Source organism: Colobus angolensis, unplaced genomic scaffold (assembly GCF_000951035.1).
Source record: "Colobus angolensis palliatus isolate OR3802 unplaced genomic scaffold, Cang.pa_1.0 Scaffold184, whole genome shotgun sequence".
Classification (NCBI taxonomy): domain Eukaryota; kingdom Metazoa; phylum Chordata; class Mammalia; order Primates; family Cercopithecidae; genus Colobus; species Colobus angolensis.
The window spans coordinates 1,228,450-1,251,266 of NW_012114977.1; the positions used below are offsets into that span (position 1 = coordinate 1,228,450).

At 45.0% G+C, this 22,817-nt stretch overlaps 1 protein-coding gene across 4 annotated transcripts in view; it reads right to left on the reverse strand.

Annotated features, from left to right (window-relative positions):
* Positions 1–3,159: 3,159 nt before the first annotated feature.
* Positions 3,160–22,817, reverse strand: part of SLC18A1 (solute carrier family 18 (vesicular monoamine transporter), member 1) — a 35,807-nt gene continuing 16,149 nt past the window's right edge. For 2 of the 4 annotated variants that reach the window (XM_011939790.1, XM_011939791.1), the window contains 8 exons: positions 20,445–20,505; positions 20,267–20,362; positions 8,597–8,675; positions 7,624–7,675; positions 6,021–6,084; positions 5,617–5,736; positions 5,272–5,405; positions 3,160–4,180 (listed from right to left, as the gene is read on the reverse strand). In XM_011939790.1, coding sequence (XP_011795180.1) covers positions 4,067–4,180; positions 5,272–5,405; positions 5,617–5,736; positions 6,021–6,084; positions 7,624–7,675; positions 8,597–8,675; positions 20,267–20,362; positions 20,445–20,505 — 720 coding nt within the window. In that variant the 3' untranslated portion in view covers positions 3,160–4,066. The remainder of the gene's footprint in view (positions 4,181–5,271; positions 5,406–5,616; positions 5,737–6,020; positions 6,085–7,623; positions 7,676–8,596; positions 8,676–20,266; positions 20,363–20,444; positions 20,506–22,817) is intronic. The other 2 variants (XM_011939792.1, XM_011939793.1) reach the window with 2 other exon arrangements.

Below are 22,817 nucleotides of genomic sequence, written 5' to 3' on the forward strand. Positions count from 1 at the left end.
AGGTGGAGGAGAGGGGAGGAGGAGGAAGAAGATAAGGAGAGGAGGACAACAAGGAGGGCAAGGAGGAGGGGAGGGGAACACAACACACTTTACTTCTAATAATTTCTTGATAGCAACAAATGAAACCTGAAATGACATTTGTGTTTCTGGGGTGATGCTGGCCCTCGGCTTTATGTGACCTCTCAGCTTTGTCTTTGGTTCCTTGCTCAGGTCCTGCTCCTGAACTCACAGAAGGCCACCCCAAAATGGGCCAGTGGCAGATGGAACCACAGAAAGCCAGAGCTACAGAAGTTGATGCCAAAGCCCAGAGACGTCAAATGTCATCTGGTCACACAACTAGTTAATGCCATAGCTAGACTAGGACCTCAGGATTAGGTCTGTTTATTCCTGATTTGGTCCTCCCTCAACCACCTTGTGACTTGACCGTTTCTCTCTTCAGCCCCTCCCAGCAACAGCAGAGAGCGCTGTGTACCAAAGCCACCATGCTCCAATCCTGCCTTGCTGCAGAGAACGTTATCCTGTCCCACACACGAAATTGTAGGGGTGAGCTCAGCAGAACTGAATTGTGTACCGCAGCAGCCGTGGGGTGTCAAAACCTGTAGAGAATCGGCCACACATCCAGGGAAGGTGTGTGGAAGGGCTGCACTGCCCTTTCTTCAAAGAAGCCTCAGAGCACTGACTCCTACAAGCATTACAGAGCTGCCTCCAGGAATAAGGAGCTATGTTACTAGTAAATTTATTTTAAGGCTGGGCAACAAAGCAAAGCCCTGTCTCTACAAAAAATAATAATAATTTACAAAACAAATAAATAAACTGGGTGTGATGGCATGCGCCTGTAGTCCCAGCTAGTCTCAGAAGGCTGAGGTGGGAGATGGTTTGAGCCCAGGAGGTGGAGGCTGTAGTGAGCCATGACTGCACCATTACACCCCAGTCTGGGTGACAGAGCGAGACCCTGTCTCTAAAATTTTTTAAAAAATGATTTTAGGTAGCTTAGGCTTTATCTTGGAAAAATCAATTCCATGCATAAGACAACACAGCGGGGGAAAATATTTCCTAATACTCACCCTAGAGGTAGCCCTCTAGTGATTTCAGAGTTCCTCCGGTGGTGTTCTGAGACTGTGGCCACCACAACTGGGCCTTCTTAAAGGTGTAAGCTACTTTAATAATATCCCCTTGAATTTGGTTCCCTCCCCATAAGAACTTTCCTGTCACTTGCCACACTGCTGTTTCTGCCACCCATTCATCATCCCGTGCGCTCTCTGCGTTTCTTCAGCCTCCGTAGTTACTGCTTAATTTAAGGTGCTGTAGCTGCCACTCTAGTCCTGGAACTGCCATACTTCTCCTGCTGCTGCACTTGGGAGAGGATGTGTCTTCTGATTTGTTTCTAATGCGCTGATAAACTCCAACATTTTCCCAGCTTATTGAGCACCATAGCTCATTAGTTGCACTGTCTTCTTTGCTACCTGGTAATTGGTGGTAGAAAGCCCATCTTTCTATAAAGACTTTTATAGTCTCTGCACCTCCTCCCTCTCACAAGGGAAAAATGCATCTCTTCAATTGTCCCACAGCGGAATGGAGTGCCATTCTATGACACTTTCACAGAAAACTTCTTGTGGCTCATCCTTGCTGGGTGGCATTTTCACTGTTAGAAGAAATTCATCTGACCTGTGAATATGGGAAATTGACCATGCATTCTCTTCTTTATATTAGTGGCCTTCTTTATAAGGCCACTAATAAAGGCTAATTCCATTTCCTATTTTTGTGGAATTCTCCTTTTCATACTCTTCCATATATAGGCTACGTTTATGATCTTTAACCTACCTCTGGTCTATAATTTTAAAAAGTGTCCTGACTTACTTTATAGTGTTAGGTGTTGACTGTTTTTTTTTTTTTTTTTTTTTGAGACAGGATCCCGCTCTGTTGCCCAGGCTGGCATGCAGTCACACGATCATGGCCCAGTGCAGCCTCCACCTCCCAGGCTCAAGTGATTCTCCTGCCTCAGCCCTTTGAGAAGCTGAGACTACAGGAACTCACCTCTATGCCTGGCTAATTTTTCAATTTTTTGTAGAGAAGGAGTTTCGCCATGCTGCCCAGGCTGGTCTCAAACTCCTGGGCTCCAGTGATCCTCTTGTCTTGACCTCCCAAAGTGCTGGGATTACGGGCGTGAGCCACTGTGCCTGGCCTGGTGTTTACCCTTGTCAAGAATTGTTTTAAAAGTCTCACATTGTATCCACTGGCTTCCCTTTCTCCACATCTTTGCATATTGTTCAAACCATGTTAGCTGGCAAGCCAGGAATCAGTTTCTTTGAAAAAAAATGGTTCCCATTGTTTAAATGCGTTCATTTCTGTAACAAGCCCAGTCTTTATTATAAACCCTGCCCCAGGTGAACGTCAGAGTCAGCAGGCTGTCATTGCCAGAGCTCCGCATCCCGCCCCACCCCACTCCCACCTGTGTAAGGCATCCCAATGGTCCTTCACTCACTCTGCATGTGTACTTACAGTTTACATATTTTGACAAACAATTTTCTAATTTCACCTTTGGGTTCCTTCAAAATCTGAGAAAGATGTCATCCTGACCGAAGATGATTATAATGCATCTGGTTTTGGAAATCAGGTGAGTCTAGTTAATGCTAGCCCCCTAAAAACATGTCTGTAAGTCAGGTATCTATCATGTGCATGATAAAGATTCATTGAAAGGTTCAGCTTGAATGTGCTCTGGTGATGCAGGGTTTGTATTGGAGCCAGCAGACTCCTACAGAGCAGTGCAAAAATCAGAGCCAGGTGTCATTCCAGATGAAGTCTGAAAACCCCAATCTGATATCCAGGCATCCCAAAGCCTGTCTCTGTGGGTCTCTCCATCCTGCTTCTACCTCTATCTCTGCCATTATTTCCCAGCCAGCCTGTGAACATCCCACCTCGTTGTACCTGAACACAGAATGTATACTAACTTGCAGCATTAATCATTTTTTATACTGTCATACCCTGTTTGTCCAAATAGATGGGGAGCTACTTAGGTGGGTGCCATGTCTCCCACCTCTTTGAAATCCCATCACCTAATCAGTGTTTCAAAAAGGTAGCAAAGTGTGATAATATTTATAGTATTTGCTCTATTTGCCCACATACTCTTGTGCTATAAAATGACATCTAGTTTATCAGGTCTGAATTAGGCAATAATGTATTTATTAGCAAGTATGAACAATGTCTCATTACACTCCTCCTATTAGGAAATCTACAATTGGGAGGGATTTCAAGGCAGTTTCTTTTCACTTCTTCCCATGAAATCATGGATCTAATCAATTATTTTTTCTGTCTTTCTTCTACTTTTATTTCTAAGAGTCTAAGAGGTTCAGAAAAGGTAGGAACACACAGGGAGGTCAGGAGAATGTCAATAACTCCAACAGAAGAGAAATGGGCTCCTCCTCTTTCTGAATGACAATGAAAATAGAAGATGCTTTTCACTGAGGGTAAAGCCCTTTTAGCAGCTGTAGATTTAGCCACAGAAAAATCGCTCACTTTATTAAAGAAAAATGCAAAAAACAAACAAACAAAAACTCTTCAAGCTGGCACTTGGCAGCAGGACAACGCTGAGAACATTTTCTCAAGTCAGCTGGGATACCCCGGGAAGGAACATGTTGAGGAACAGAGGGTAACACTCTTCCAATCCGTTGGGACTACGCCAGAGAAAATCAGGCAACAGATAAAGGAGGCTTGTCAGTCGCCCCACTGGTTTCAGGGGCACATTGCTCACTACCGCCTCCACGCAATGAGTCACCCCTTGCAGAACCCGTCACAGCTCAAGTTTAATAAACCTCACAGCAGCGGGAAGGTGCATCACTCTGTCTTCCCATAAAAGTTGGGCCACTGCAGCACCAAGGCGTAGAGGGAGAGCTACGGGTTACACAGGTGAGAAGAGTATCAGGGACAGTGTCCATGGGACGGGAGGAAAGAAGATTCCCAGGAAGAGGTACGTGAAGCCCACTGAGCCGTGTGCTCAGCCATGGTGATCTGGTCCCAGGGAAAGAGGTGGTCACTGAGGCATCATGAATTCGGGGACCACTTTCTGCAGCTACTCCTCATGGTCAGGCTCGTCATCACTGTCCTCCCCCAGGGGAAATTCCTTCATGGGCTTCTGGGTTGCGTACGTTCGGGTCTCCATGGGGCAGTCCTGACTCAGAATAGCCTGCAGAGAGAGGCAAGAAGAGAAGCCACTGCACATCTTTTTTTTTTTTTTTTTTTTTTCCCACCAGTCTCCCCATTCTGTTCTCCCGCTAGTTCATACAAGTCTGGCATTGCTAAGTACTCAAGAAACATGCACAGGACCCCCTGCCTGTATATGCACCAGCCTCCCCAGGTACCCAATATATCAACCCTTGTCAGGACAAATATCTGATATGCTTTTAACTGAATATAACGATGGTAGTGGAAGTTACAGCAGGAAGACAAACGGAATCAACACCATTCCCTATCACACCTTCCTGTCTTCTTTTGTTCCCTTGAGCAGCCTCTGTCACCATCCCAAACCCATCAGGCCCTCAGGATGTCTGTGCTGCAGTAAGAAGAAAGTGCTTTATTAAAGAAAATTCTATGGTATGAATCTCTTCCCTGGGATTTTTGTACTTTTAAAAAGGTGACCTGCTGACCAACATGGAGAAACTCCATCTCTACTAAAAATACAAAAAATTAGCCAGACATGGTCGTGCATGCCTGTAATCCCAGCTACTTGGGAGGCCGAGGCAGGAGAATTGCTTGAACCTGGGAGGCGGTGGTCGTGGTGAGCCGAGATCACGCCATTACACTCCAGCCTGGGCAACAAGAGTGAAACTCCGTTTCAAAAAAAAAAAAGACCTGATAAGGATAATGGTGCACTAGAGTGAGTGAGTGGATGAATGGATGTGCCAATGGAATTCTGCCCACTTATGAGGGAAGTAACATGGTAATTCACATCTTGCTAGTAACTAGCAAGTTTGGAACAGTAACTACAGGATGTCTTTGATGGTCTTCTGCCCCCATTTCCCTTCTCTACTGAAGACCCTTCCTGATAGCCCCCGAAAGAGAGAAAGTGGTTACTTAGAGAAGGGAATTTAAGGAAGTGCACAAAAGAAATACGAAGATGAAAGGGGATTGGGAAACATAGCAAAGCAGAGAGAATATCAATAGAGCAATAGAGGGAGGAAATAACAGCCCGGGATGAAAGGGAATGAGAGAGATGATGGAAAGAAACAGAAGCGAATTTTTTTTTTTTTTTTTTTTTTAGCAGTCGGCTCTCCTTACAAGCTTCTCCTCCTTGGCTGGGGGGCTCCGCAGGTAGTAGCAGAGTGGAGCATAGACGATGTTGACGACCCCAGTGATGACCATGAGCCAGGGGAAACCGATGGCCTGTACAATGGCACCCCCGGTGGATGGACCTGGGAGGGATACATCAAAGTCACAAGTGTCTATGGAGCCTCCATACGGAGCGTCCTCCACGTAAGACGCTATGCTAGGGGCAGTGGGTGACCCAGAGGATGTCTCAGGGTCAAAGATCTCCAGAACCCTAGGAGAATAGCTTCCTGGCTGCACTTCCAGCTGGAATACAGTAGATAGGGAAACGTGAGACACCAGGTCCTGCCAACATACCTATAGCAAAGCCCATGCAAAAAGCCACATCAGCGATGGCGTAGACACTCCCATACACCGAGGTGTGGCGTAGATCCACCAGGTGCCCCATGATGGGCATCATAGAGGAATCCACCATGCCTGCGGCCAGAGCAAACAGGACACAGTCAGCACCACCCACAGTCAGTACCATCCCTCCTCTGTTCCTCCATTTAGTCCACTCGCTTTGCCTGTTGTCTTCTCCCTCGGACCAACACCTGTTCCAGGTGGGAATTACGAGCTCATCTCTCCACACCCCTGCCAGCTGCCCTCCTCCTCCTTCTGCCTCTCCACCTACCTCCTCTGATAAGAAAAGGGGGAAGAAAGGCAACAGACCCAAAGCCAACATTCAGGGTTTTCTTGTTTTCTTCGAGCGTACTTCTTACCTATGGCAAGGCCAAGCCCTGCATTGGGGCCAATGAGACCAAAAATATTGCGAGCCAGAGGAACCTGCAAGAGGAAGGAGGAAGAGTCATCAGGATTCCAGAGGGGTCAGGTGGGAGCAAAGTTCAAAGAATTTTCACATGAAATGCGTTTATTCAGAGTGCACTATTGGCCACATACATCATCCTCCTGCACTCTCATACTTCCTCACTGAAAAGAATCCATACCTCCATTTTAAGGATGTGAAAATTTGACCAGCGCCATTGTGTTTATTGCTGTATCCAAAGTTACAGATCTAATGAATGCCAAGATCAAGTTTAGACCTCAGACTTGGCTCCATTATGCTCTAATGAGGGTCTTCCTCTGTTGCATGGATACTTTCTGCCCTTCCTCTACCCCCTCCACCTAAACATACACTCCTGGCCTCATTCTTCATGAAATAAAGTTGCCTCTGTTTTCCATTATGGACATCACCGAAACGTTTTATTTAGACTTCTAACTTGGTAACCGTTGGAGAAAGAAGACAGAGAAGAGACCCCAAAAACCAGTTAGCTGTAAGCGAGAGAGAGCAGGTGGTGTGGCTTGAATGCCGTGTCGGAAAGCTTGTGAGACTCATTCCTGTTGCCCTCCCAATCCCCCAACAAAAACCCTTTCTTCCCTCTTTTGCAGGTTCCTCCCCTCCCTTTCTGGGCACCTGTCTTTCAAGCCTGCTACCCCAGGACGCTCACCCCTCAAGGGTTTAGCATACTATTTAGACGTTACTGGCTGATAACAATTTTTCGGGTTCATGCCTCAAGAAATGTTTATACTTTATCGATAGTATTGGCTGAGATTCACTGTGGGCTCACCACGTGCCAGACACTGTGGTTTCTGTGGATTACCTCGACAGCCCTGTGGGCCCTATCAGAGCCCTCTCTACACAGATGAGGATGCTGAGCACACAGAGATGAGGCAACCTGCTCAAAGTCACATGCATAGAAAGTGGCAAACCTGCCGTGGAACCCGGATCCCATGCTCCTGCTCAGGACCTCCAGCTGGTCTTGAGCACAGTGTACAGTGCCTTGTAGTCCTGTTCTTCTCTCCCTCAAGCCTAGGAGATTTGTGTGTTTCTCATCTCCACTGCGGAGAGGAGGAAATGAAGGCTTAAAGAGCTTGAGAGGGACTCTTGGAAATGGAAAAGTCCTTCTTTCTTTCTTCTTCTATCAAGCCTCTGGTGCCAGAGACTGGAGCATAGGTGTCGGTTCCCTGGGGACTTATGAGGATCTCTCAGGGTGGGATGAGTAAATGAAGTCACAAAATGCACCGTTTTGTCCAGAAATGGACAGCAACATATATCACTTCATATACCCACACATACAGCCCCAGACCTCTGGCTCCAGCTGCCCTACAGCACTCTCCCTCTCCTTCCCACTTCCTCTCAATGGAAAGCCACTGCAGCTGGTGGCATCTCCCCCAGTGCTAAATTCCTGCCTACTCAGAAACACTCTTTCTGACACTCCTTGCCAAGCCAAGTCTGCTCATTTTAAAGGAAAGTAGTCTTTAAATGTCTGGGTCTCTCTCTCTCTCTCTCTCTCCTTCCCCTCTGCCAGGTCTTCTTATACTTACACAGAGCAAGCTGGTACCTACTGCCAGCATCCCGATTAGGGAACACAGCCACCTGGAAGAAAAGGGCCATCATCAAACACCGATAGGGGAGAGCTCCCCTCCAGTTGTACCCCATCACCACCAAGCTGACCTGTTCCACCAACACTAATCCCAGCAACCCCTTAGGACCTGAGGACGGCACCCCACACGACCAGTTTGTACCCAGGTGAGCTCTCTCCCTGCCCTTTCCTTGTCCCCCCTGGCTCCATACCTTTTTCTATAGGCAGACGAGGTGCCATGGGACACACTCTTCCTTCTCTTACAGGAGGAATCAGCTGACTCAGAAGGCACTTGCTCCTTAGAAAGAGCCCTCAAACTTAACTCTTGCTGTTGCCCAGCTCAGACTGCCTCCTACCTGTCCATATTTTATTTGGTCCTTGAGGTCCGTCTCAAAAACCACAGAAAGTACCAAACTTCTTTCCTTCTCTGATGTCCTATGGCAGTGCTTCTAAAATCTTGGTGTTGAACTCCAAAGATAAAATTAAAGCTGTCCTTATTGTGGTGGAGGGACAGAATCTAGACTCATACCTCTTGGCCCCCAACCCTTCCTCCTCAGTGGCCTCTGGGGTGCCTCTGTAGAACTCCATAGGGTTCCATGGAACATAATTTGAAAACCACTTTCCCAAAGTACTGCATTTTTAATAGCTGTTCTCTGATGTGGTTATTTTATCTCTTCAACTGGACAGCAAATGGATGGAAAGTAAGGGGTGCCCCTCATGTATCCACTGCCTCTTCTATACCAATCAGCTCAGAGCTCAGGACTATCCATTCTCCATACCACCCTCACCACCCACCACCAGTGGGAAGTTTTTATCAGTGTGTACTTGTCCTAAACTTTCAACTGTGGGGAAGCTGTTCATCATTCCAAGATCAGGGATAGGTGCTCTCCCATCTTACATTTCTATTGTTCATCCCAGATCCCCAGGCTACATACCGACCCATCTTGTTGGCTAACACACCAAAGAGGTTGGTGCCAATGAGGTAGGACACGCTGGCAGGCAAGAAAGCTAGACCTGTGGAAAGACACAGATCCTTACCTTAGGACATGCCCAATTTATCCTAAAATGCCTTGTCTCCTATGAGACAGTGAAGTCCAACCCTGTAACTTTCCAAGATCCCCAAACCACTTTGTTTTATGATATGGGGATCTTTGTGCAAACCCACAGTAGCTGCCATAGGACCCTCACACCTCTCCTTTCTTCAGGAGCAGGGTTTTGTTTAGCCTCAATCCTTATTTATTTATTTATTTTTGAGACAGGGTCTCACTCTGTCACCCAGGCTGGAGTGCAGTGGTATAATCTCAGCCCACTGTAGCCTCGACCTCCTGGGCTCAAGTGATCCTCCCAGCTCAGCCTCCCAAGTGGCTGGGACTACAGGTGAACACCATTACACTTTTTTTTTTTTTTTTTGTACAGATGGAGTCTCATCATGTTTCCCAGGCTGGTCATGAACTCCTGCTTGCCTCGGCCTCCCAAAGTCCTGGGATTAGAGATGTGAGCCACCGCACCTGGCCTAGCCTCAGTACACTTAATATGCTTCCAGCTCCCCACTTAGATTCCTAATGAATGGCCCTGATGAGCCATTCTCATGTATAAAACACCCTTGATTATCAGCATGAGAGTATGAGCTTCAGAGGTGGCATGTTTGGGTGCCACATACCCATACATAATTCCTGGGAAGTTAATTTCAGCCTTGCTATTCACCTGCCCTTCTATTGCTCTGAGAGGGATCTTGGATTAATTACTAAACCTTTCTGAGCCTTGGTTTCCATATCTGGAAAAAGCAAAGCTACAATTATATCATACCAAGTTACAGTGTGGAGCAAATTAGGTAATGCGTGTAAAAATATTTTATAAATTGAAGTCCTGACCACATGGCTTTTTGTGACAGTAGAGGGAAGTGTTCTGGAAACGTGGGCTTTGGAGACACACAAAACTCCAAATCTTGCATTCAAATCATGGCTTGATGACTTATTAGCTCTGTGACCTTGGACAATTTACTCACCCTCTCTGAGTCTCATCCATCCATTCATTCATTCATTTTAACAAACTTTTACCATGTGTCAGGTACTCTGGGGTCTGGGAATACAGCAGTGAATAAGACAAACAAAATTCTAGCTTTCAGCTAGCTTATATTCCAGGGGAGGGAGATATACAATAAACAAGTAAACAAATATACATGAAAGAGAATTTTGAAAAGTGTTATGTGCAGGAAATTGAATGTGGTGATACAGCAGAGCGACTCAGAAGGGCTACCTGGGTTTTCAGGGTTGGGGAAGCCTTCTCCAGGGAAGCGACATTTAAGCTGAGACCTTTTTTTTTTTTTTTTTTTTTTTTTGTCGAGACAGAGTCTCGCTCTGTCGCCCAGGCTGGAGTGCAGTGGCTGGATCTCAGCTCACTGCAAGCTCCGCCTCCCGGGTTTACACCATTCTCCTGCCTCAGCCTCCCGAGTAGCTGGGATTACAGGCGCCCACCACCTTGCCCAGCTCATTTTTTGTATTTTTTAGTAGAGACGGGGTTTCACTGTGTTAGCCAGAATGGTCTCGATTTCCTGACCTCGTGATCTGCCCGTCTCGGCCTCCCAAAGTGCTAGGATTATAGGCTTGAGCCACCGAGCCCGGCCAAGCTGAGACCTTAATAACCAAAAGAGAGCATTTCAAGCAGAAAATAAAAAGCACCTAATGCAAATTAAAAGGTCTTAAAGAAATCATTTAGTTTGCTCTATAAGTAGAAAGGATATCTCTGTGGCTGAAACATAAGAGGAAAGTGGAGGGTGAGAAAATGAAGATCCTAGAAACGAATCTGGAATTTATTCCAAGGGCAATGGAAGCTTTGAAAGGAAATGACATAATTGGATTTATATTTTCTAAAGTCCCTTAGAAGAATGGGTTCATGGGACAAGAGTGGAAGGCAGACTATTTGCAGAATCTAAGAGAAAAGTGATAGTGCCTCAGATTACAAGTCATGGAGGAGAGAAGTGAATAAAATGGGAGGTTTTAGAGGTAGAGTTGGTGACATTTTCTGTTGGATTGGGTACAGATGTAGCAGGAGTGATGAGGGGAAATGAGAAATCAGGGATAACCTAGGTTTTTGTCTTAATCAATTGGGTAGCTGGAGATAGAGAAGACTGGTGGAAAAGCAAGAGCATGGGGGGAACATGAGAGGTTTGAAGTGACTGTTAGATATCCAAGCGGAGCTGTAGGCAGTAAGATACACAAATCTGGAGCTCCAAGGAGAGAGAAATTTCAGACATTAGTTTACACATGGTTCTTAAAGTCACACGAATGGATGGGATTGCCTATGAAAGAATAAATAAAGAATAGAGATCCAAGGACTGAGCCTTGGGGGACTCCTATCTTTAAACGTTAGCAAAGAAGGCAGAGATAGCACAGGTGATGAGGAGTAGCCAATGAAGTAGGTGAGGGGAGATGGAATGGATAAGAGGAGTTTGGCCTTTGATCAGGGCTGGGATGCTCCAACCATAATTAGAGAGAAGGCTGCGAAAGCGTGAAGTACCTCCTAGGTACCAATGCTGCAGACTTTCACGTCCTCTCCCAAGTATTAGAGCAAGCTGTATCTCCAAAGAGGATCTCAGGAAGCTCCACACTGCATCCTTAGGCACCAAGGCTATGAACCCAGGGAGTCTTGCCATGGTTTCCCTCCCAATTTAGGTATACAGCTCTCAACATGGGCAGTTACGTGGGACCCGTTCCCCACCACGCTTGCCAGGGCCGCGAGTTTGTAAATGGCTAGGAGGATTGCTCTGCCATTGTGTAAGATGCTCTCCTCTCCCAATTTCTACCCAGCTTACCCACCCCACGCAATACAATCTCCAAGCCTTGGCTCCTTGGCCAGGGCCTTAGAACTGATGACCCAGTACTTTAACAACCGAACTGCAACAACATGAAAGCGAATTGAGTAAATATAAAGGGATGGCCCCAATGCATTCAATCTGTAGCGGCAACGGCTTTGCTAGCAGAAGAAAGCAGAAAAATAACTTTTAGAGGAAACCTCATTGTGAGCACACCTCACCAGTTCAGAACTATCCTAAGCCCAAAAAAAAGAAAAAAGGTAGCTTACTAACTCGAAAATCTTAAAGTATGGGGCTATTCTGTTTTTAAAAAGATGATTTAACATTAACCACTGAAAATTCCCTTAACCCAGCAGATTTCCTAACAGGGGATTTAAACCTTAATTACCATACAAAGGTCCGACCAGACCTAGGAGGTACTCCCTTCAGGATAGGAGGATAGATGGTTCCTCCAGGGTGACTGAGGGAAAAAACCATAACGGGTATTCAGTAATTGATAAGGAAACTCTTGTAGAAGCAGTTAGGAAAATTGCCTAATAATGGGTCTGCTCAAACATTCGAACTGTTTGCACTCAGCCATGCCTTAAAGTACTTACAAAACCAGCAAGCCCATTTTTTTCTCCTCACTCTCCTTCTCATAGGGAAAAGGTACATAGGATAAACAGGATCCATCTCTCGTATTTCATACCCAAAAGGACTTAATCCAGGACAACCAAAAGTTTAAGATCGACAATTAGGGCATATTCCTACAAAGGAAAAGAAGGACAAAGGCCCTAGTGGGCAAAAACTATCTTAAACCTGACTCAAAAGGTTACCTACACCCTCTCTGAAATGAATTTACGTAAGACCTGTTGTTTGTGGGAATGCATGTTGATGGGGAACTGGGTTGCCCAGCCCAGCGCTAGAACTCATCCCTGAGCACAAAGCCAATGTTGGGCACGCTGGTAAAGGACCACTAGAATCCGGCAACCTGGACCCCTTTCTCTGTGTTCAAGAAAGGTTTGAAAACAGGTGCAGGACTGCTACATGGGTGACAGTAACTAATCCGACAAGCAGAGGTCGATGGGTGGTTACACACCCTGGAAAGGAATAAGCATTAGGACCACAGAGGATGCTCTAGGACTAATGCTCATTGGAAAATGACTAGGGGTGCTGGCATCCCTGTGTTCTTTTCTCAGATGGGAAATGTTTCCCCCCAAGGCAAAAATGCCCCTAAGATGTATTCTGGAGAGATACAATGTTACTGCAAGATCAGACACTAACCCCAAATGAGAGAAGTGCCACCGTAATTGCAGCCTGAGAGTTTGGCAATCTCTGGTATCTCAGTCAGGTCAACGATAAGATGACAACAGAGGAATGAGAACCATTCCCCACAGGCCAGCAGGCAGTTCCCAGTGTAGACCCTCACTGGGACGCAGAATCAGAACACGAAGATTGGTACCGCAGACATTTGCTAACTTGCATGCTAGAAAGACTAAGTAAAACTAGGAAGAAGTCTATAAATTATTCAGTGATGTCCACTATAACACAGGGAAAGGGAGAAAATCCTACTGCCTTTCTGGAGAGATTAAGGGAGGCACTGAGGAAGCATACCTCTCTGTCACCTGACTCTGTTGAAGGCCAACAAATCTTAAAGGATGAGTTTATCACTCAGTCAGCTGCAGACATTAGAAACAAACTTCGAAAGTCCACCTTAGGCCCGGAGCAAAACTTAGAAACCCTATTAAACTCAGCAACCTCGGTTTTTTGTAATAGAGATCAGGAGGAGCAGGCGGAACGGGACAAACAGGATAAAAAGAAGGCCACCGCTTTAGTCATGGCCCTCAGGCAAGCTGACTTTGGAGGTTCTGGAAAAGGGAAAAGCTGGGCAAATCGAATGCCTAATAGGGCTTGCTTCCAGCGCTGTCTACAAGGACACTTTAAAAAAAGATTGTCCAAATAGAAATAAGCCACACCCTCGTCCATGCCCCTTATGTCAAGGTAATCACTGGGAAGGCCCACTGCCCCAGGGGACAAAGGTCCTCTGAGTCAGAAGCCACTAACCAGGTGATCCAGCAGCAGGACTGAGGGTGCCCGGGGCAAGCACCAGCCCATGCCATCACCTCACAGAGCCCTGGGTATGCTTGACCATTGAGGGCCAGGAGGTTAACTGTCTGCTGGACACTGGTGAAGCCTTCTAGTCTTACTTTCCTGTCCCAGACAACTGTCCTTCAGATCTGTCACTATCCAAGAGGTCCTAGGAGAGGCAGTCACTAGCTACTTGTCTCAGCCACTGAGTTGTGACTGGAGAACTTTACTCTTTTCACATGCCTTTCTAATTATGCCTGAAAGCCCCACTCCTTTGTTAGGGAGAGACATTCTAGCACAAGCAGGGGCCACTATACACCTGAACATAGGAGAAGGAACACCCGTTTGTTGTTCCCTGCTTGAGGAAGGAATTAATCCTGAAGTCTGGGCAACAGAAGGACAATATGGACGAGTGAAGAATGCTAAAGTTAAACTAAAGGATTCCACCTCTTTTCCCTACGAAAGGCAGTACCTCCTTAGACCTGAGGCCCAACAAGGACTCCAAAAGATTGTTAAGGACCTAAAAGCCCAAGGCCTAGTAAAACCATGCAATAGCCCCTGCAATACTCCAGTCTTAGGAGTACAGAAACCCAACAGACAGTGGAGGTTAGTGCAAGATCTCAGGATTATCAGTGAGGCTGTTGTCCCTCTATACCCAGCTGTACCTAACCCTTATACTCTGCTTTCCCAAATACCAGAGGAAGCAGAGTGGTTAACAGTCCTGGACCTTAAGGAAGCCTTTTTCTACATCCCTGTACATCCTGACTCTCAATTCTTGTTTGCCTTTGAAGACCCTCCGTACCCATACTTGCCTGGTAAGCCTATTTAATACCACCCTCATTGCGCTTGATGAAACCTTGGTCAAAAGCCTACTAACTGTTGGATATGCCTCCCCCTGCACTTCACGCCATACATTTCAATCCCTGTATCTTTAACCTCCTTGTTAAATTTGTCTCTTCCAGAATCGAAGCTGTGAAACTACAAATGGTTCTTCAAATGGAGCCCCAGATGCAGTCCGTGACTAAGATCTACCGCGGACCCCTGGACCGGCCTGCTAGCCCGTGCTCCGATGCTGATGACATCAAAAGCATCCCTTCTGAGAAAATCTCAACTGCGTGACCCCTACTATGCCCCAATTCAGCAGGAAGCAGTTAGAGTGGTCGTTGGTCAAACTCCCCAACAGCACTTGGGTTTTTCCGTTCAGAGAGGGGACTGAGAGACAGGACTTGCTAGATTTCCTAGGCTGGCTAAGAATTTCTAAGCCTAGCTGGAGAAGGTGACTGCACCCACCTTTAAACACGGGGCTTGTAACTCGGCTCACACCCGACCAATCAGATAGTAAAGAGAGCTCACTAAAATACCAATTAGGCTAAAAGCAGGAGATAAAGAAATAATCAAATCATCTATCACCTGAGAGTACACGGGGAGGGACAATGATTGGGATACAAACCCAGGCATTCCAGCTATCAGTGGCAACCCCCTTTGGGTCCCCTCCCATTATACGGGAGCTCTGTTTTCACTCTATGAAATCTTACAACTGCCAAAAAAAAAAAAGAAAAAAAGAAATCTCTGAAATACGGGGATAATCATAATTTCTACTGGCCATAACAGACAGGCCAGTTGTGAGGTTTAAACGAAATAGCGTATATCAAGCATTTTGCATAGTGCCTGTCGCCAAGTAAGGGCCCTACAAGCACTGGTCTTGGTTATTATCATCATAACTGGTGAGTGACAGTGTCAGGACTTGAGTCCAAGCCTTCACACTCTAACTCCAGGTGTTTCCACTACACCATATCCCCAGTGTGGTAGCACAGATGGCTCTGGTATAAGGGACTGCTTGAGATCAGCAGAATGAGTTTCTCTGGGTCTCAGCAGCCCTTTTAATCCCTCTCTGTACCTAGAGAAAACAATGCAGCTGAACAAAAAATACCATGGCAATTACAATTAAATTAAAAGTCAACAATCGACCAGTTATTGGCTGACAACTTGTTTGCTTTTAATATTCTCTTCTATGGAGTGGAAGTAAGCACACCTTAGTGTATTTGTGTAGGCTATCTGGACAGGTGGCAATCTGTTGCAAACTGTACCCATTCATTTATATTTAATTGCTTAAAAAAATTAAAACTACTCAATTGTTTATCTAGGATGTGGAAGTAAGCACCTCTAGGAAGCCTACAGCCTCCTGGATATAGCTCCTTGACATCATTTTAAATGATATGAAATGTCTTGAATTAGATTTTTCTCAATCCACGTTGCTTGTTCTTTAGGATCTGATTATAGCTTACATTTTAGCAGTATTTTGTGCAAAATAGGTGCTCCAGAATATGTATCTATGGATACACATCTGTTTTTAACAGTGAATCTTTAAGGGATGAGGGATTACATTTTGTGACTACCAAAATGGTTTAAACTAAAATAATTATTAAAATTGTACAAATAATTTTTTATTTACTGATAGTATCCTGTATTCCACACACTGGGCTAATCCGTTTAGGATCCCAGATCAAAATGACCCTAAAAAATATCTACATTTTTATAAATTAAAAAACTGGAGTTTAACTTAGTCTGTTTTATTTTTGCTGCTATAACATATTACCACAGATTGGGTAATTCGTAAAGAAAAAAGATGTATTTGGATCACAGTGCTGGAAGCTGGAAGTGCCAGGGCATGGCACCAGCATCTGCTTGGCCATCTGGTGAGGGACCTCCTGTTGGGTCATCATATGGCCGAAGGGTATCACATGGAGAAAGGGCATTTGAGAGAGAAAGGAAAAGGGGGCCAAACTCCCCACTTTTGTAACTCGCTCACTCCTATGATCATTGTTTTTATCTACTCATAAAGGTGGTGACCCTAGGGTTTCATCGCCTACTAAAGGTTCCACCTCTCAACACTGTTGCATTGGGGATTAAGTTTCCAACACACATATTTTGGAGACATAGCATTCTACCCCTGGCCTCCAAAATTCATGTCCTTCTCACAATGCAAAATGCATTCATTCCATCCCAATCATTTAAGAAGTCTTAAGTGGTTCCAGTATAAACTCAAAAGTCCAAAATCGAGAGTCTTGTCTAAATTAGATATGGGTGAGATTCAAGGTACGATTAATCCTGAGGCAAATTCCCTCCAGCTGTGAGCCTGTGAAATCAAAACAAATTATACTTGGCCCTTTGTATTTGCAGGTTTCACATCCTTGGATTCAACCAACCGCAGATCAAAAATGTTGAGGAAAAAAATTAAAAATAACAATACAATGATAAGAATAATACAAACAAGAAAAAATACAGTATACCAACAATTTACATGGCATGATAGAGATGATTATAGTACATTGAAGGATGTGTGTAGATTATATGCAAATACGATGCCATTTTATGTAAGGGGCTTGAACATCCTTGGAGTTTGGTAGCCATTAGGAGTCCTGGAACCAGTCACTTATGGATACCAAGGGATAATTTATCTACTTTCAAAAACAATGGTGGGACAAGGATAGAACAGAGATTCCCATTTCAAAAGCAAGCAACAGGGAAGAAGAAAGGGGTAACAGGTCCCATGAAAGTCCAAAACCCAAAATGGAAAACAATATTAAGTCTTAAAGCTGGAGAATAATCACCTTTGACTCCATGTCCAAAATCCTGGGCACACTGGAGTGGAGGTTGGACCCCTAAGGCATCAGGCAGCTCCGTTCCTATGGTCTTTCTGGGCTCAGTCCACCCAGCAGCAATCATGGGTTGGAGTCTTGTGCTTGCAGGCCACCATGCTGGTGCCCCTACCGTTCTGTGATCCTGGAAGTGGCTGTCCATGACATCTTTTGAAATTTAGGTGGAAGATGTCGTGCACCCATAGCTCCTGCATTCTGTGCAAGTGCAAAATTTGCACACATAGACACCACCAAGGCTTACCACTTACACCCTCCAGAGTGGGAGGCCAGGCCACTTCTGGGCCCACTTGAGCCATGGCAGGCACAGTTGAGGGGCACTGCACTGAAACGCGGAGAGCAGAGTCCCAAGGTGGTCCTGGGCAGTGAGCCCATGGAGGATGCCCCAGGCTTATTCCCAAACCATTCTGCCCTCCCAGATCTCTGGGCCAGTAATGGGAGGCACAGTTCCAAAGATCTCTAAAATGCCTTTGGGGTCTTTCTCCCACAGTCTTAATAAACAGTACCTGGCTCCCTTTTATCCATACTAATTGCTTTAGGTTGCCTGGCCACACCTTTGGTGTGCTCTCCTAAAGACGCCTTTTCCTTCTTTCTAAGGCCAGGCAGCAACATTTCCAAGTCTTTCTGTTTTGCTTCTCTTTTAATCATAAATTTCACCTTTAAGTCATTTATTTGCTCTCACGTGTCACTATATATGCAGTTAAAACAGCCACATGCAGCCTGAAGCTTTGCTGCTTAGATATTCCTTCTGCCAGATATCCTAGTTTATTGCCTCTAAGTTCTTTGTTCCATAAAGTCCTAAGCTGTGGATACAAGTCCCCCAAGTTTTTTGTAACTGTATAACAAGGATGGCCTTTACTCTAGTGTCCGATGCCTTGTTCCTCATTTCTATCTGAGACCTTGTCAGAGTGACCTTTACTGTCCACATTTCTGTCAACCTTCTGGTCACAACCTTTTAACCAATGTCTAAAAAGATTCAGTCTTTCTCTATAGCTCTCCTCTTCTTCTGAGCCCTCACCAGAATCACCCTTAATGCTTTAATCACAGCAGTACAGGCTCTTTCTAGCCTGCTTCTCCAAATTATTCCAGCCTCTACCAATTTCCCAGTTCCAAAGCTGCTTCCATATTTTCCAGTATTTGTTATAGCAGCAGCCCTGTTTCTGAGTACCCATTTTCTGTCTTAGTCCATTTTTTGCCTCTATAATATAACAGAATACCACAGTGTGTGATTTATAAAGAAAAGAGATTCATTTGGCTCAGCGTTCTGGAGACCGAGACATTCAGGGGCAAGCCTCCAGCATCTGTTTGGCCATCTGGGGAGTGCCTGGTTGCTGGATCACAACATGGTCAAAGGGGATCACATGTAGAGAGAGCACCCACAAGAGAGAGATGAAGGGGGCTGAACTTCCCTTTTATTATAACAAACTCAATCCCATGATAATGGCCTTCACCCATTCATGAGGGTGCTCCCATGACCTCATCATCTCTCAAAGTTCCCACCTCTCAAGACTGTTGCATCGGGAATTCAGTTTCCAACATATAAATTTTGGGGGACACATTCAGACCACATCAGAGGTCAAAAAGGTTAAATAACTTATCCAAGGTAACAGTCAGGAAGTGGCATGGTCAGGATTCAAACCCGGGTGGATCTGGGCTCTTTCCTCCCCTTGGTGAAGCTAGCTAGCATACGGTGGGCCACACAGCAAGCACTCAGAGGCAGACTACACATTACTTTCAAAAGCATGGACTCCTTTGTTCCTCCCGACACCCTCGAGGGGCGCTCTTCATGTACAGCAGCAATTTTCTAGGTGTGATCACTGACCAGCTATATCAACATCACCTGGAAACTTACTAGGGATGAAAACTTGTTTTGACTGAATTGCCCACTGTCTCCCAGCAATCAGAGTTTTAACAAGCTCTCTTAGGTGATTCTGATGTAGTTGTTGGACAACCTTTGATGTCAGACTTTACGGACCACGTAGCATTGAGGAAGCTGTAAAAGATGGTGGTAACTGAGTGACTGGTAGCTGAGTAATTGGTAACTGGCCACTGAGGCTGGTGCCTAGGCTGCTGGGGAGGAGGTACTCTGTGTTGCAGCTGCTCACCAGTATCGAGAGCCTGAGAGGCCAGAGCCTTAGGGCAGGGGATGCATTATCTGCACTGAACACCGACTAACTCAATTAATCGTCATGGTCAAAAGCACTTGCAACCCATAAAAATTCAATTTGGCACTAGGAGAGCAGCTGGGAGTCTTGCTTAGAATTGTCCCCCTCAAAATTAGATTTAATGCTTTTTATTGCATGCTGAACTATATCAGGTTCTTATCAGCTTCGCTTCTGGCCCTGTAAGCCTCTCCTCCTGGCAGTGATGGAGCAGTTTGCACGTAGCCTTCCCTATCCTCTTTCCTCAGGGTTCCTGGGAAGGGCTAGAGCCTCCTCTCCAAGCTCCTCTCTAAATCTCTGCATGAACGAAGGAAGCTGGAACCCTCTCTCCTGGGCCCATAGCTTTTCCTAAGTGAGTGCTACATAAGCACCTTTTTACAGGTAAAAATAAATAAATAAATAACCAAATGATAGTCTTGAGGATGAGGAGCTAAAGGGAGAAAAATATGGATGGTAATGGTGCACATGAATATTGTACATGGAACAAAGCATTTTCACTTCATATGTCATTGATTCATCCTATTTCCCTTGAACTAGATAGTATTTTGATGCTCATTTTAGCAATGAGAAAAGTGATGCTCAGAGAGTTTGAAGTATTTGCACAAGTTTTCATAGAAAATCAAAGGAGCTGAAACCAAAACCTGAATCTTTGGACTGGAAATCATTAATCATTCTACTGCACAGCTAGGTATGTGACCTCTCCATAGCCCCTTTCATCCTCTCCCACCCTCCCCTTTCTCAGACTGCTTCTCTGAGGGACCGCACACCCGCTTGGGCTTGATTCATGGGTGTGGACGTGGGAGGTCATTCTACAAAGGAAGCACGTTGTCCCCGTGTCACACTGAGCAAAAGGACTCATGGCACCCACCTCCTCCTGCCAGGCCCTGAGTGGGGGCTGAGGGCACTTACCCAGCTGCCACTTGGGGGAGCACATGGTCTGCATCATCCAGATGGGCAGTGTGGGCTCCAGGATAGCCACTCCCATGTTGGCAAAGCAGATGGACCCTGGGGAGACCGTTTTGTGAGCAGCCGTGGCTGCCTGAAGCCCAGACACTCCCCGCCCAATGGGAGGTCATCACCAGCTTACCTGCAGCCACTAGGATGTAAGGGTCTTTGAGAAGCATAAAGAGTGGAGTCCCCTTGGCACTCTGAGAACATGGATGACAAAAAATGTCCATTTGTACAGTGCATACATCTCTCCTATTTTCACAGAATCTGAGAAGATGCAATTAGGGGCTTAGAGACCATCTACAGCAGCTCCTTTACTGCAGAGACCAGGAATCCCAGTGCAGGGAGAGAAAGTGACTTGACTAATACTACAGAGGGAGTTGGAGGCAGGGCCCCTCCTGTGCACAAGGTAGGCACTGTAGTAGTCACAGATAGAGAAGCAACATATTCCACCCGTGATTCCTGCCTTCACGTGACCATCAACAAGGTCAGAGTGAATTGGTAGCAAGGTCACGGTTGGACATAGGTGTCCGGACTCCTGGTTTCCACTAGATCTCCCTGGTACTAATGTTTGTCCTGGGAGAACCACAGGCAGAGCACCGAACCCCAAAAGCAAGCACAGAAGCCATAACTCAGAAAGCCTCTCAAGCTTTCTGAATTCATTCTGATCATTTTGAGCCACACTGGACTAAGGTAGAAGAAGCAGAGTTAAAATGCAGCCTAAACATGCAGGACCCACTCTCATCAGGACACACTCTCATCTAAACTTGGTCACCCCACCCTCCTTCCATGTATCCCAGCAGTCCCTCAGCCATCATTACTGCCTTTGCCTGAACTACATGTGCTTGGCTTCTCCACAGTTCCAAGTTCTACCCACTCTTTTCAGTCAAGCTTAAATGGCTCCTTCTTTTCCAGAGTGCTCCCTGACTCAGTAGCTGGGGCTTCTCTCTCTTTCAAACATCCTGAACACTGTGTCCTAATCCTTCATGGTGTTTACTACATTCTGTCTTGTAACAGATTTGATCATTTTGGTATGATAACCGTCTCTGCACACACACAATAGTGGATTGAGAAATTTAGAGATTCTAAAACTAAAAAGATCATTCTCTCACCCCATTATTATTCAAAGTAAAGAAATTGATGTAAATCATTACAATATACATTTAAAAGTCCAATAAACCCTTTGACCCAACAGTCCCACTTCTAGGAATTGACTCTAAAGATTAATGCTAACATTATAAAAATGCACACATGTAAATTACAGCACTATTTGTAACTACAAAATACTGAAAACTACCTAAACACAGGAGATGGAATAAAATATGGTGCACACACAATTGTGTACCATTGTGTACACATACACAATCGTGTATGTGTGTGTGCATCACACAGGTGTAAAATAATGAGGAAAGATTCTATGAATTAGTAGAGTAATTTTCAGGACATATTATTGAGAAAAAAAGGAGAATGCAAAAAAGAATACACAGTGTGCTGCCTTTCATGTAAGAGAAAAGGGAAGAATAAGAAAACACATAAGCTATTCATTTTGAGGAAGAAACACAAAGACACAGGAAAGACAAACCGGAAAGCATTAAGATTGGTTACCTACATGTGGTAGGGGTGGGGGAGGGGAAGGGTTAGACAGACTGGAGGGATTGACATTTTCTGAGTCTACCTTTCTGAATAATTTTGACTTTTGGGTGGTAATGTTTTATATATTCAAAAAATAAAACTATTTTAGGGTTTTGGGACGAATTGCACCCCACCTTGGTCAAATTGCTATGTTGAAGTCCTAACCCCTAATATGACTGTGTTTGGAGACAGCATCTTTAGGGAGGTAATTAACGTTAAATGAGGTCATAAGAGTGGGGGCTCTAATCTGAAAAACTGTTGTCCTTATAAAAAGAGGAAGGGACATCAGGGCTCTCTTTCTCTGTGCATACACACTGAGTAAAGGTCACGTGAAGACACCTGAGAAGGTGGCTATCTGCAAGCCGGGAGGAGAGGCCTCACCAGAAATCAACCCCCAATAGTACCTTGACGGCAGACGTTCAGCCTCCAGAGTCATGAGAAAATAAATACGTGTTGTTTAAGTTACCCAATCTGTAGTATTTTGTTCTGGTAGCTTGAACAGATTAATATAATTAGCCAGAATGGAGAAAAAAAGCTAAAACTAAATGCCAAAAAAAAAAAAACCCACAAATGGATGCAAATGAATTTCAAATGCTTTATGCATTATATAATCACACTAAAGGTGGAAAAAAGAACCAATGCAAGTACGGTAATTTCTAGATGTAGTATTTGGCTGTATTCACTAAGTCTAAGGGAGAAAGAACTGAAAAAATCTTGAATATTTCTTGGTAGGTTTGTTTTTTGTAATAGCATCGGTAAGTATACAATTATACAAATAGGTAAATGTTTTTGTCTATTTGTATAATAGGTATTTACCTATTTGTATAATGGGGGAGACAAATTTCTTACTTTGAAAGAAGGAGAATACTTGTATGGAATG